General features: G+C 37.6%; 1 protein-coding gene across 1 annotated transcript in view; it reads left to right on the top strand.

Moving 5' to 3' along the window:
- LOC311120335 (putative serine carboxypeptidase CPVL) overlaps positions 1-15,737 on the top strand; it is a 29,565-nt gene that overhangs the window by 9,822 nt on the left and 4,006 nt on the right. The window contains exons 5-11 of the mRNA XM_084194956.1: positions 888-946; positions 1,700-1,779; positions 2,107-2,173; positions 2,416-2,538; positions 2,769-2,900; positions 3,037-3,135; positions 3,468-3,641. Of these exons, the coding sequence (XP_084051082.1) occupies positions 888-946; positions 1,700-1,779; positions 2,107-2,173; positions 2,416-2,538; positions 2,769-2,900; positions 3,037-3,135; positions 3,468-3,641 (734 nt within the window). The remainder of the gene's footprint in view (positions 1-887; positions 947-1,699; positions 1,780-2,106; positions 2,174-2,415; positions 2,539-2,768; positions 2,901-3,036; positions 3,136-3,467; positions 3,642-15,737) is intronic.

Below are 15,737 nucleotides of genomic sequence, written 5' to 3'. Positions count from 1 at the left end.
CTACTGTAGCAGTAGTCCTTCATCTCTCTCCATGTATCTCTGTTTCTACTGTAGCAGTAGTCCTTCATCTCTCTCCATGTATCTCTGTACCTACTGTAGCAGTAGTCCTTCATCTCTCTCCATGTATCTCTGTTTCTACTGTAGCAGTAGTCCTTCATCTCTCTCCATGTATCTCTGTACCTACTGTAGCAGTAGTCCTTCATCTCTCTCCATGTATCTCTGTTTCTACTGTAGCAGTAGTCCTTCATCTCTCTCCATGTATCTCTGTTCCTACTGTAGCAGTAGTCCTTCATCTCTCTCCATGTATCTCTGTACCTACTGTAGCAGTAGTCCTTCATCTCTCTCCATGTATCTCTGTACCTACTGTAGCAGTAGTCCTTCATCTCTCTCCATGTATCTCTGTTTCTACTGTAGCAGTAGTCCTTCATCTCTCTCCATGTATCTCTGTTCCTACTGTAGCAGTAGTCCTTCATCTCTCTCCATGTATCTCTGTACCTACTGTAGCAGTAGTCCTTCATCTCTCTCCATGTATCTCTGTTTCTACTGTAGCAGTAGTCCTTCATCTCTCTCCATGTATCTCTGTTCCTACTGTAGCAGTAGTCCTTCATCTCTCTCCATGTATCTCTGTTTCTACTGTAGCAGTAGTCCTTCATCTCTCTCCATGTATCTCTGTACCTACTGTAGCAGTAGTCCTTCATCTCTCTCCATGTATCTCTGTACCTACTGTAGCAGTAGTCCTTCATCTCTCTCCATGTATCTCTGTTCCTACTGTAGCAGTAGTCCTTCATCTCTCTCCATGTATCTCTGTACCTACTGTAGCAGTAGTCCTTCATCTCTCTCTCCATGTATCTCTTTGTGTATTGATGTGTTAATTCACCTTTTTACAGTGGGCTACAGAGACTATCCCTGGACATCCAGATACTCTGTTCTGTACATCGACAATCCAGTACGTATGAATGGCTTCTACTTCCTCACTGAATGAATGTACAGTATGAACACAGTTTGATTGCATCCCATCTGGCACCGTATTCCCTTTTTATAGTGCACTACTTTTGACCAGGTCCTCTGGTCAAAAGAAGTGCACTAAATAGGGAATAGGGTGCCATTTAGGACTCATCCCGAGTGTTACGTCTGTATCTGACAGGTTTGATTTGGTGTCTTGGCTGCTTTAATAGCTTGCTCTACAAAATGTGTGTAATGTTACCTAATAGCATGTACAGTATGTGACTATAATGTAATGTTACCTAATAGCATGTACAGTATGTGACTATAATGTAATGTTACCTAATAGCATGTACAGTATGTGACTATAATGTAATGTTACCTAATAGCATGTACAGTATGTGACTATAATGTAATGTTACCTAATAGCATGTACAGTATGTGACTATAATGTAATGTTACCTAATAGCATGTACAGTATGTGACTATAATGTAATGTTACCTAATAGCATGTACAGTATGTGACTATAATGTAATGTTACCTAATAGCATGTACAGTATGTGACTATAATGTAATGTTACCTAATAGCATGTACAGTATGTGACTATAATGTAATGTTACCTAATAGCATGTACAGTATGTGACTATAATGTAATGTTACCTAATAGCATGTACAGTATGTGACTATAATGTAATGTTACCTAATAGCATGTACAGTATGTGATTGTAATGTCAGCTGTGTGTTTTCTTGTCCAGGTAGGAACAGGGTTCAGTTTCACTGATGATGACCGAGGCTTTGCTCAGAACCAGGATGATGTGGGTAGAGATCTGTACAGGTAAGACTGATCACTGAGGTTCTGGAAACAGTAGGCAGTATTTACACAGACAATTGCTCTTTTGACCAATCAGATCAGCTCTTTTGCCAATACTAATGGTCAAAATATCAGAATTGAGCTGCCTGTGTAAATGCAGCCTTATAGATGCACAGATTACAATATCATTATATCATATCGATGTGGTTCCTGAGATGGTAAACACTTCTCTAAGCATTGTGAAGATCTGATGATCTGGAACACGCCCATGGTCTCTGCTCAGTATACATCTAGGACCTTGGTTCTGTCACGTGTGGCACTGATTTGTTTTCTCATTGTGTCTTTGTTCAGTGCATTGACTCAGTTCTTCCAGATCTTCCCTGAGTATCAGTCCAATGACTTCTACGCTACAGGAGAGGTGAGTTTGGTGCTGGTCCCCACATCTGTGTTACACACAACATTACACTACATCCTAGTTGGCAAATTCCCCAAAACCTAGCTATAAAGACATCTGCTTTGTATTCCGTTTTCTGACGTTGAACAAGGTCTTACAATTGTTATTTGAGGGTCTTTGCTATAGAATAATATTTCCACATAAAATTGCAATTACATTCTGCAATCAGAAAAACAGACCCTGAAACTGATTGGAATTCTCCTCAGTCCTATGCAGGAAAGTATGTCCCAGCCATTGGTTACTACATCCATAAACACAACCCCATTGCTAAGGTGAAGATCAACTTCAAGGGGGTTGCCATCGGAGACGGCCTCTGTGACCCAGAGCTGGTGGGTTGTGTTTTAATATACCGTTATTTCAACTTTACTCAGCATTGTTTGACACTTGTTTGACACTTCTGATGAATATGAAATATATCAGTAATATAATTGAAGATATAATAATATATCACCAGGAGGGAAAAAAACAATGTTTCCTTCTTTGTTTGTTCTCCATTTGCTCTTTCCCTTGGTCTCACTTGTTCTGACTTTCTCTCTCTCTCTTTCACTCTCTCTCTCAGATGCTGGGAGGGTATGGAGACTTCCTGTACCAGACAGGTCTGATAGATATGCTCCAGAAGCAGTATGTTGAGCAGCAGACAGCCAACGGGGTGCAGCTCATCCAGCAGGAGAAATGGGTGGAGGCTTTTGAAGTAAGACACTGACTGTGCATCTGCAATAACCTGTGTGTTTTTGTTGTCCACTCCACATATCTGAATGTCTTGTCAGTCATTCTGTCAAGGCCTCCAACCTCATGGTACATTCTTCCACTGTCCTCTTGACCTGCAGGTATTTGACAGCTTGCTGAACGGTGACATTCTGCCGTACCCCTCGTTCTTCCAGAACGCCACTGGCTGCACCAACTACTTCAACTACTTGCAGTGTCGGGTAGGTACACACAGAGCAAGGCTTACACAGACACCTAACTGTTTGAATAAAGGTTCTGTTATATTACCCAGAGAAGGTATATTTCCTGAAGAAAATTGTCTGCTAACAAGGCTTACACACAGATGCATGGTTTAATTAAAGGTTAGATACAGCCCTCCTGTAGCTCAGTTGGTAGAGCATGGTGCTTGCAATGTCAGGGTTGTGGGTTTGATTCCCACGGGGGGCCAGTATGAAAAATGTATGCACTCACTAACTGTACGTCGCTCTGGATAAGAGCGTCTGCTAAATGACTAAGATTTAAAATAATTATGTTGTGGTTCTCTGTGCTGTAGGAGCCTGCAGACCAGGAGTATTTCTCCCAGTTTGTGACGCTGGCGGAGGTGCGGCGCTCCATCCACGTGGGGAACCTGACGTTCCACGACGGCTCAGAGGTGGAGAAACACCTGCTGCAGGACGTCATGAAGAGCATCAAACCCTGGCTCGCCACACTCATGGACAACTACAGGGTGAGACTAGAGTCAATACCCATATCCATCTAGCACCCAAACATGCTAAGGTCATATTAGTAGCACAGCTATATAATATATGCCATTTAGCAGACGCTTTTATCCAAAGACACTGATGCGTGCATACATTTTATGTATGGGTAGCCCCGGGAATCGAACCCATAATCCTTGCGTTGCAAACGGCGTGCTCTACCAACTGAGCCATGGTTTAACTTTGGTTCGCAGTATCGGTTACTAGCTACAGTATCGGTTACTAGCTACAGTATCGGTTACTAGCTACAGTATCGGTTACTAGCTACAGTATCAGTTACAAGCTACAGTATCGGTTACAAGCTACAGTATCGGTTACTAGCTACAGTGTCAGTTACTAGCTACAGTATCAGTTACTAGCTACAGTATCGGTTACTAGCTACAGTATCGGTTACTAGCTACAGTATCGTTACTAGCTACAGTATCGGTTACTAGCTACAGTATACCACTAACTACAGTATCAGTTACTAGCTACAGTATCAGTTACTAGCTACAGTATCAGTCACTAGCTACAGTATCAGTTACTAGCTACAGTATTGGTTACTAGCTACAGTATCAGTTACTAGCTACAGTATCGGTTACTAGCTACAGTATATCACTAGCTACAGTATCAGTCACTAGCTACAGTATCCGTTACTAGCTACAGTATATCACTAGCTACAGTATCAGTCACTAGCTACAGTATCTGTTACTAGCTACAGTATCAGTTACTAGCTACAGTATCAGTTACTAGCTACAGTATCAGTCACTAGCTACAGTATCAGTTACTAGCTACAGTATTGGTTACTAGCTACAGTATCAGTTACTAGCTACAGTATCGGTTACTAGCTACAGTATATCACTAGCTACAGTATCAGTCACTAGCTACAGTATCCGTTACTAGCTACAGTATATCACTAGCTACAGTATCAGTCACTAGCTACAGTATCTGTTACTAGCTACAGTATCGGTTACTAGCTACAGTATCGGTTACTAGCTACAGTATACCACTAACTACAGTATCAGTCACTAGCTACAGTATCCGTTACTAGCTACAGTATATCACTAGCTACAGTATCAGTCACTAGCTACAGTATCTGTTACTAGCTACAGTATCGGTTACTAGCTACAGTATCAGTCACTAGCTACAGTATAGCACTAACTACAGTATCAGTCACTAGCTACAGTATATCACTAGCTACAGTATCAGTCACTAGCTACAGTATATCACTAACTACAGTATCAGTCACTAGCTACAGTATATCAATAACTAGAGTATCAGTCACTAGCTACAGTATATCACTAACTACAGTATCAGTCACTAGCTACAGTATATCACTAACTACAGTATCAGTTTAATAGCTACAGTATATTACTAACTACAGTATCAGTCACTAGCTACAGTGTATCACTAACTACAGTATCAGTCACTAGCTACATTATATTACTAACTACAGTATCAGTCACTAGCTACAGTATATTACTAACTACAGTATCAGTCACTAGCTACAGTATATCACTAACTACAGTATCAGTCACTAGCTACAGTATATAGCTAACTACAGTATCAGTTACTAGCTACAGTATATTACTAACTACAGTATCAGTCACTAGCTACAGTATATCACTAACTACAGTATCAGTCACTAGCTACAGTATATGACTAACTACAGTATCAGTTACTAACTACAGTATCAGTCACTAGCTACAGTATCAGTCACTAACTACAGTATCAGTCACTAGCTACAGTATATCACTAACTACAGTATCAGTCACTAGCTACATTATATCACTAACTACAGTATCAGTTACTAGCTACAGTATATTACTAACTACAGTATCAGTCACTAGCTACAGTATATCACTAACTACAGTATCAGTTACTAGCTACAGTATATCACTAACTACAGTATCAGTTACTAACTACAGTATCAGTCACTAGCTACAGTATCAGTCACTAGCTACAGTATATCACTAACTACAGTATCAGTCAATAGCTACAGTATCAGGTACTAGCTACAGTATCAGTAACTAGCTACAGTATATCACTAACTACAGTATCAGTCACTAGCTACAGTATATCACTAACTACAGTATCAGTCACTAGCTACAGTATATTACTAACTACAGTATCAGTCACTAGCTACAGTATATTACTAACTACAGTATCAGTTACTAGCTACAGTATATCACTAACTACAGTATCAGTTACTAACTACAGTATCAGTCACTAGCTACAGTATCAGTCACTAGCTACAGTATCAGTCACTAGCTACAGTATAGCACTAACTGCAGTATCATTTACTAGCTACAGTATCAGTCACTAGCTACAGTATCAGTTACTAGCTACAGTATATCACTAACTACAGTATCAGTCACTAGCTACAGTATATCACTAACTACAGTATCAGTCACTAGCTACAGTATATTACTAACTACAGTATCAGTCACTAGCTACAGTATATCACTAACTACAGTATCAGTCACTAGCTACAGTATATCACTAACTACAGTATCAGTCACTAGCTACAGTATATTACTAACTACAGTATCAGTCACTAGCTACAGTATATTACTAACTACAGTATCAGTCACTAGCTACAGTATATCACTAACTACAGTATCAGTCACTAGCTACAGTATATCACTAACTACAGTATCAGTCACTATCTACAGTATATTACTAACTACAGTATCAGTCACTAGCTACAGTATATCATTAACTACAGTATCAGTCACTAGCTACAGTATATAACTAACTACAGTATCAGTCACTAGCTACAGTATATTACTAACTACAGTATCAGTCACTAGCTACAGTATATCACTAACTACAGTATCAGTCACTAGCTACAGTATATCACTAACTACAGTATCAGTTACTAACTACAGTATCAGTCACTAGCTACAGTATCAGTCACTAGCTACAGTATATCACTAACTACAGTATCAGTCACTAGCTACAGTATATCACTAACTACAGTATCAGTCACTAGCTACAGTATATCACTAACTACAGTATCAGTCACTAGCTACAGTATATCACTAACTACAGTATCAGTCACTAGCTACAGTATATCACTAACTACAGTATCAGTCACTAGCTACAGTATATTACTAACTACAGTATCAGTCACTAGCTACAGTATCAGTCACTAGCTACAGTATCAGTCACTAGCTACAGTATATCACTAACTACAGTATCAGTCACTAGCTACAGTATATCACTAACTACAGTATCAGTCACTAGCTACAGTATATTACTAACTACAGTATCAGTCACTAGCTACAGTATATTACTAACTACAGTATCAGTTACTAGCTACAGTATATCACTAACTACAGTATCAGTTACTAACTACAGTATCAGTCACTAGCTACAGTATCAGTCACTAGCTACAGTATCAGTCACTAGCTACAGTATAGCACTAACTGCAGTATCAGTCACTAGCTACAGTATATCACTAGCTACAGTATAGCACTAACTACAGTATCAGTCACTAGCTACAGTATATTACTAACTACAGTATCAGTCACTAGCTACAGTATATCACTAACTACAGTATCAGTCACTAGCTACAGTATATCACAAACTACAGTATCAGTTACTAGCTACAGTATATCACTAACTACAGTATCAGTCACTAGCTACAGTATATCAATATCTAGAGTATCAGTCACTAGCTACAGTATATCACTAACTACAGTATCAGTCACTAGCTACAGTATATCACTAACTACAGTATCAGTCACTAGCTACAGTATATTACTAACTACAGTATCAGTCACTAGCTACAGTATATTACTAACTACAGTATCAGTTACTAGCTACAGTATATCACTAACTACAGTATCAGTTACTAACTACAGTATCAGTCACTAGCTACAGTATCAGTCACTAGCTACAGTATCAGTCACTAGCTACAGTATAGCACTAACTGCAGTATCATTTACTAGCTACAGTATCAGTCACTAGCTACAGTATCAGTTACTAGCTACAGTATATCACTAACTACAGTATCAGTCACTAGCTACAGTATATCACTAACTACAGTATCAGTCACTAGCTACAGTATATTACTAACTACAGTATCAGTCACTAGCTACAGTATATCACTAACTACAGTATCAGTCACTAGCTACAGTATATCACTAACTACAGTATCAGTCACTAGCTACAGTATATTACTAACTACAGTATCAGTCACTAGCTACAGTATATTACTAACTACAGTATCAGTCACTAGCTACAGTATATCACTAACTACAGTATCAGTCACTAGCTACAGTATATCACTAACTACAGTATCAGTCACTATCTACAGTATATTACTAACTACAGTATCAGTCACTAGCTACAGTATATCATTAACTACAGTATCAGTCACTAGCTACAGTATATCACTAACTACAGTATCAGTCACTAGCTACAGTATATTACTAACTACAGTATCAGTCACTAGCTACAGTATATTACTAACTACAGTATCAGTCACTAGCTACAGTATATCACTAACTACAGTATCAGTCACTAGCTACAGTATATCACTAACTACAGTATCAGTTACTAACTACAGTATCAGTCACTAGCTACAGTATCAGTCACTAGCTACAGTATATCACTAACTACAGTATCAGTCACTAGCTACAGTATATCACTAACTACAGTATCAGTCACTAGCTACAGTATATCACTAACTACAGTATCAGTCACTAGCTACAGTATATCACTAACTACAGTATCAGTCACTAGCTACAGTATATCACTAACTACAGTATCAGTCACTAGCTACAGTATATTACTAACTACAGTATCAGTCACTAGCTACAGTATCAGTCACTAGCTACAGTATCAGTCACTAGCTACAGTATATCACTAACTACAGTATCAGTCACTAGCTACAGTATATCACTAACTACAGTATCAGTCACTAGCTACAGTATATTACTAACTACAGTATCAGTCACTAGCTACAGTATATTACTAACTACAGTATCAGTTACTAGCTACAGTATATCACTAACTACAGTATCAGTTACTAACTACAGTATCAGTCACTAGCTACAGTATCAGTCACTAGCTACAGTATCAGTCACTAGCTACAGTATAGCACTAACTGCAGTATCAGTCACTAGCTACAGTATATCACTAGCTACAGTATAGCACTAACTACAGTATCAGTCACTAGCTACAGTATATTACTAACTACAGTATCAGTCACTAGCTACAGTATATCACTAACTACAGTATCAGTCACTAGCTACAGTATATCACAAACTACAGTATCAGTTACTAGCTACAGTATATCACTAACTACAGTATCAGTCACTAGCTACAGTATATCAATATCTAGAGTATCAGTCACTAGCTACAGTATATCACTAACTACAGTATCAGTCACTAGCTACAGTATATCACTAACTACAGTATCAGTCACTAGCTACAGTATATTACTAACTACAGTATCAGTCACTAGCTACAGTGTATCACTAACTACAGTATCAGTCACTAGCTACAGTATATTACTAACTACAGTATCAGTCACTAGCTACAGTATATTACTAACTACAGTATCAGTCACTAGCTACAGTATATCACTAACTACAGTATCAGTCACTAGCTACAGTATATAGCTAACTACAGTATCAGTTACTAGCTACAGTATATTACTAACTACAGTATCAGTCACTAGCTACAGTATATCACTAACTACAGTATCAGTCACTAGCTACAGTATATCACTAACTACAGTATCAGTCACTAGCTACAGTATATCACTAACTACAGTATCAGTTACTAACTACAGTATCAGTCACTAGCTACAGTATCAGTCACTAGCTACAGTATATCACTAACTACAGTATCAGTCACTAGCTACAGTATATCACTAACTACAGTATCAGTTCCTAGCTACAGTATCAGTCACTAGCTACAGTATATCACTAACTACAGTATCAGTTACTAACTACAGTATCAGTCACTAGCTACAGTATATCACTAACTAGAGTATCAGTCACTAGCTACAGTATATCACTAGCTACAGTATCAGTCACTAGCTACAGTATCAGTCACTAGCTACAGTATATCACTAACTACAGTATCAGTCACTAGCTACAGTATATTACTAACTACAGTATCAGTCGCTAACTACAGTATATCACTAACTACAGTATCAGTCACTAGCTACAGTATATCACTAACTACAGTATCAGTCACTAGCTACAGTATATCACTAACTACAGTATCAGTCGCTAGCTACAGTATGTCACTAACTACAGTATCAGTCGCTAGCTACAGTATATGACTAACTACAGTATCAGTCGCTAGCTACAGTATATCACTAACTACAGTATCAGTCACTAGCTACAGTATATCACCAACTACAGTATCAGTCACTAGCTACAGTATATCACTAACTACAGTATCAGTTACTAACTACAGTATCGGTTACTAGCTACAGTATATCACTAGCTACAGTATCAGTCACTAGCTACAGTATCCGTTACTAGCTACAGTATATCACTAGCTACAGTATCAGTCACTAGCTACAGTATCTGTTACTAGCTACAGTATCAGTTACTAGCTACAGTATCAGTTACTAGCTACAGTATCAGTCACTAGCTACAGTATCAGTTACTAGCTACAGTATTGGTTACTAGCTACAGTATCAGTTACTAGCTACAGTATCGGTTACTAGCTACAGTATATCACTAGCTACAGTATCAGTCACTAGCTACAGTATCCGTTACTAGCTACAGTATATCACTAGCTACAGTATCAGTCACTAGCTACAGTATCGGTTACTAGCTACAGTATCGGTTACTAGCTACAGTATACCACTAACTACAGTATCAGTCACTAGCTACAGTATCCGTTACTAGCTACAGTATATCACTAGCTACAGTATCAGTCACTAGCTACAGTATCTGTTACTAGCTACAGTATCGGTTACTAGCTACAGTATCAGTCACTAGCTACAGTATAGCACTAACTACAGTATCAGTCACTAGCTACAGTATATCACTAGCTACAGTATCAGTCTCTAGCTACAGTATATCACTAACTACAGTATCAGTCACTAGCTACAGTATATCAATAACTAGAGTATCAGTCACTAGCTACAGTATATCACTAACTACAGTATCAGTCACTAGCTACAGTATATCACTAACTACAGTATCAGTTACTAGCTACAGTATATTACTAACTACAGTATCAGTCACTAGCTACAGTGTATCACTAACTACAGTATCAGTCACTAGCTACATTATATTACTAACTACAGTATCAGTCACTAGCTACAGTATATTACTAACTACAGTATCAGTCACTAGCTACAGTATATCACTAACTACAGTATCAGTCACTAGCTACAGTATATCGCTAACTACAGTATCAGTTACTAGCTACAGTATATTACTAACTACAGTATCAGTCACTATCTACAGTATATCACTAACTACAGTATCAGTCACTAGCTACAGTATATGACTAACTACAGTATCAGTTACTAACTACAGTATCAGTCACTAGCTACAGTATCAGTCACTAACTACAGTATCAGTCACTAGCTACAGTATATCACTAACTACAGTATCAGTCACTAGCTACATTATATCACTAACTACAGTATCAGTTACTAGCTACAGTATATTACTAACTACAGTATCAGTCACTAGCTACAGTATATCACTAACTACAGTATCAGTTACTAGCTACAGTATATCACTAACTACAGTATCAGTTACTAACTACAGTATCAGTCACTAGCTACAGTATCAGTCACTAGCTACAGTATATCACTAACTACAGTATCAGTCACTAGCTACAGTATCAGTCACTAGCTACAGTATCAGTCACTAGCTACAGTATATCACTAACTACAGTATCAGTCACTAGCTACAGTATATCACTAACTACAGTATCAGTCACTAGCTACAGTATATTACTAACTACAGTATCAGTCACTAGCTACAGTATATTACTAACTACAGTATCAGTTACTAGCTACAGTATATCACTAACTACAGTATCCGTTACTAGCTACAGTATATCACTAGCTACAGTATCAGTCACTAGCTACAGTATCAGTCACTAGCTACAGTATAGCACTAACTGCAGTATCATTTACTAGCTACAGTATCAGTCACTAGCTACAGTATCAGTTACTAGCTACAGTATATCACTAACTACAGTATCAGTCACTAGCTACAGTATATCACTAACTACAGTATCAGTCACTAGCTACAGTATATTACTAACTACAGTATCAGTCACTAGCTACAGTATATCACTAACTACAGTATCAGTCACTAGCTACAGTATATCACTAACTACAGTATCAGTCACTAGCTACAGTATATTACTAACTACAGTATCAGTCACTAGCTACAGTATATTACTAACTACAGTATCAGTCACTAGCTACAGTATATCACTAACTACAGTATCAGTCACTAGCTACAGTATATCACTAACTACAGTATCAGTCACTATCTACAGTATATTACTAACTACAGTATCAGGCACTAGCTACAGTATATCATTAACTACAGTATCAGTCACTAGCTACAGTATATAACTAACTACAGTATCAGTCACTAGCTACAGTATATTACTAACTACAGTATCAGTCACTAGCTACAGTATATCACTAACTACAGTATCAGTCACTAGCTACAGTATATCACTAACTACAGTATCAGTTACTAACTACAGTATCAGTCACTAGCTACAGTATCAGTCACTAGCTACAGTATATCACTAACTACAGTATCAGTCACTAGCTACAGTATATCACTAACTACAGTATCAGTCACTAGCTACAGTATATCACTAACTACAGTATCAGTCACTAGCTACAGTATATCACTAACTACAGTATCAGTCACTAGCTACAGTATATCACTAACTACAGTATCAGTCACTAGCTACAGTATATTACTAACTACAGTATCAGTCACTAGCTACAGTATCAGTCACTAGCTACAGTATCAGTCACTAGCTACAGTATATCACTAACTACAGTATCAGTCACTAGCTACAGTATATCACTAACTACAGTATCAGTCACTAGCTACAGTATATTACTAACTACAGTATCAGTCACTAGCTACAGTATATTACTAACTACAGTATCAGTTACTAGCTACAGTATATCACTAACTACAGTATCAGTTACTAACTACAGTATCAGTCACTAGCTACAGTATCAGTCACTAGCTACAGTATAGCACTAACTGCAGTATCATTTACTAGCTACAATATCAGTCACTAGCTACAGTATCAGTCACTAGCTACAGTATAGCACTAACTACAGTATCAGTCACTAGCTACAGTATATCACTAGCTACAGTATAGCACTAACTACAGTATCAGTCACTAGCTACAGTATATTACTAACTACAGTATCAGTCACTAGCTACAGTATATCACTAACTACAGTATCAGTCACTAGCTACAGTATATCACAAACTACAGTATCAGTCACTAGCTACAGTATATCACTAACTACAGTATCAGTCACTAGCTACAGTATATCAATAACTAGAGTATCAGTCACTAGCTACAGTATATCACTAACTACAGTATCAGTCACTAGCTACAGTATATCACTAACTACAGTATCAGTTACTAGCTACAGTATATTACTAACTACAGTATCAGTCACTAGCTACAGTGTATCACTAACTACAGTATCAGTCACTAGCTACAGTATATTACTAACTACAGTATCAGTCACTAGCTACAGTATATTACTAACTACAGTATCAGTCACTAGCTACAGTATATCTCTAACTACAGTATCAGTCACTAGCTACAGTATCAGTCACTAGCTACAGTATATCACTAACTACAGTATCAGTTACTAATTACAGTATCAGTCACTAGCTACAGTATATCACTAACTAGAGTATCAGTCACTAGCTACAGTATATCACTAACTACAGTATCAGTCACTAGCTACAGTATCAGTCACTAGCTACAGTATATCACTAACTACAGTATCAGTCACTAGCTACAGTATATTACTAACTACAGTATCAGTCACTAGCTACAGTATGTCACTAACTACAGTATCAGTCACTAGCTACAGTATATTACTAACTACAGTATCAGTCACTAGCTACAGTATATCACTAACTACAGTATCAGTCACTAGCTACAGTATATTACTAACTACAGTATCAGTCACTAGCTACAGTATATTACTAACTACAGTATCAGTCACTAGCTACAGTATATCACTAACTACAGTATCAGTCACTAGCTACAGTATATCACTAACTACAGTATCAGTCACTAGCTACAGTATATTACTAACTACAGTATCTGTCACTAGCTACAGTATATCATTAACTACAGTATCAGTCACTAGCTACAGTATATTACTAACTACAGTATCAGTCACTAGCTACAGTATATTACTAACTACAGTATCAGTTACTAGCTACAGTATATCACAACTACAGTATCAGTCACTAGCTACAGTATATCACTAACTACAGTATCAGTCACTAGCTACAGTATATTACTAACTACAGTATCAGTCACTAGCTACAGTATATTACTAACTACAGTATCAGTCACTAGCTACAGTATATCACTAACTACAGTATCAGTTACTAACTACAGTATCAGTCACTAGCTACAGTATATCACTAACTAGAGTATCAGTCACTAGCTACAGTATATCACTAACTACAGTATCAGTCACTAGCTACAGTATCAGTCACTAGCTACAGTATATCACTAACTACAGTATCAGTCACTAGCTACAGTATATTACTAACTACAGTATCAGGTGCTAACTACAGTATATCACTAACTACAGTATCAGTCACTAGCTACAGTATATCACTAACTACAGTATCAGTCACTAGCTACAGTATATCACTAACTACAGTATCAGTCGCTAGCTACAGTATATTACTAACTACAGTATCAGTCACTAGCTACAGTATAGCACTAACTGCAGTATCAGTCACTAGCTACAGTATCAGTCACTAGCTACAGTATCAGTCACTAGCTACAGTATATAACTAACTACAGTATCAGTTACTAGCTACAGTATATTACTAGCTACAGTATATCACTAACTACAGTATCAGTTACTAGCTACAGTATATTACTAACTACAGTATCAGTCACTAGATACAGTATATTACTAACTACAGTATCAGTCACTAGCTACAGTATATCACTAACTACAGTATCAGTCACTAGCTACAGTATATCACTAACTACAGTATCAGTCACTAGCTACAGTATATTACTAACTACAGTATCAGTCACTAGCTACAGTATATTACTAACTGCAGTATCAGTCACTAGCTACAGTATCAGTCACTAGCTACAGTATCAGTCACTAGCTACAGTATATCACTAACTACAGTATCAGTCACTAGCTACAGTATATCACTAACTACAGTATCAGTTACTAGCTACAGTATATTACTAACTACAGTATCAGTCACTAGCTACAGTATATCACTAACTACAGTATCAGTCACTAGCTACAGTATATGACTAACTACAGTATCAGTCACTAGCTACAGTATATCACCAACTACAGTATCAGTCACTAGCTACAGTATATCACCAACTACAGTATCAGTCACTAGCTACAGTATATCACTAACTACAGTATCAGTTACTAACTACAGTATCAGTCACTAGCTACAGTATATCACTAACTACAGTATCAGTCACTAGCTACAGTATATCACTAACTACAGTATCAGTCACTAGCTACAGTATATTACTAACTACAGTATCAGTCACTAGCTACAGTATATCACTAACTACAGTATCAGTCACTAGCTACAGTATATCACTAACTACAGTATCAGTTACTAACTACAGTATCAGTCACTAGCTACAGTATATCACTAACTAGAGTATCAGTCACTAGCTACAGTATATCACTAACTACAGTATCAGTCACTAGCTTCAGTATCAGTCACTAGCTACAGTATATCACTAACTACAGTATCAGTCACTAGCTACAGTATATTACTAACTACAGTATCAGTCGCTAACTACAGTATATCACTAACTACAGTATCAGTCACTAGCTACAGTAT

The sequence above is a fragment of the Coregonus lavaretus genome (genome assembly GCF_964263955.1).
Source record: "Coregonus lavaretus genome assembly, contig: HAP1_SCAFFOLD_166, whole genome shotgun sequence".
In the NCBI taxonomy this organism is placed as follows: domain Eukaryota; kingdom Metazoa; phylum Chordata; class Actinopteri; order Salmoniformes; family Salmonidae; genus Coregonus; species Coregonus lavaretus.
This window is presented reverse-complemented; position numbering and strand designations above follow the sequence as displayed.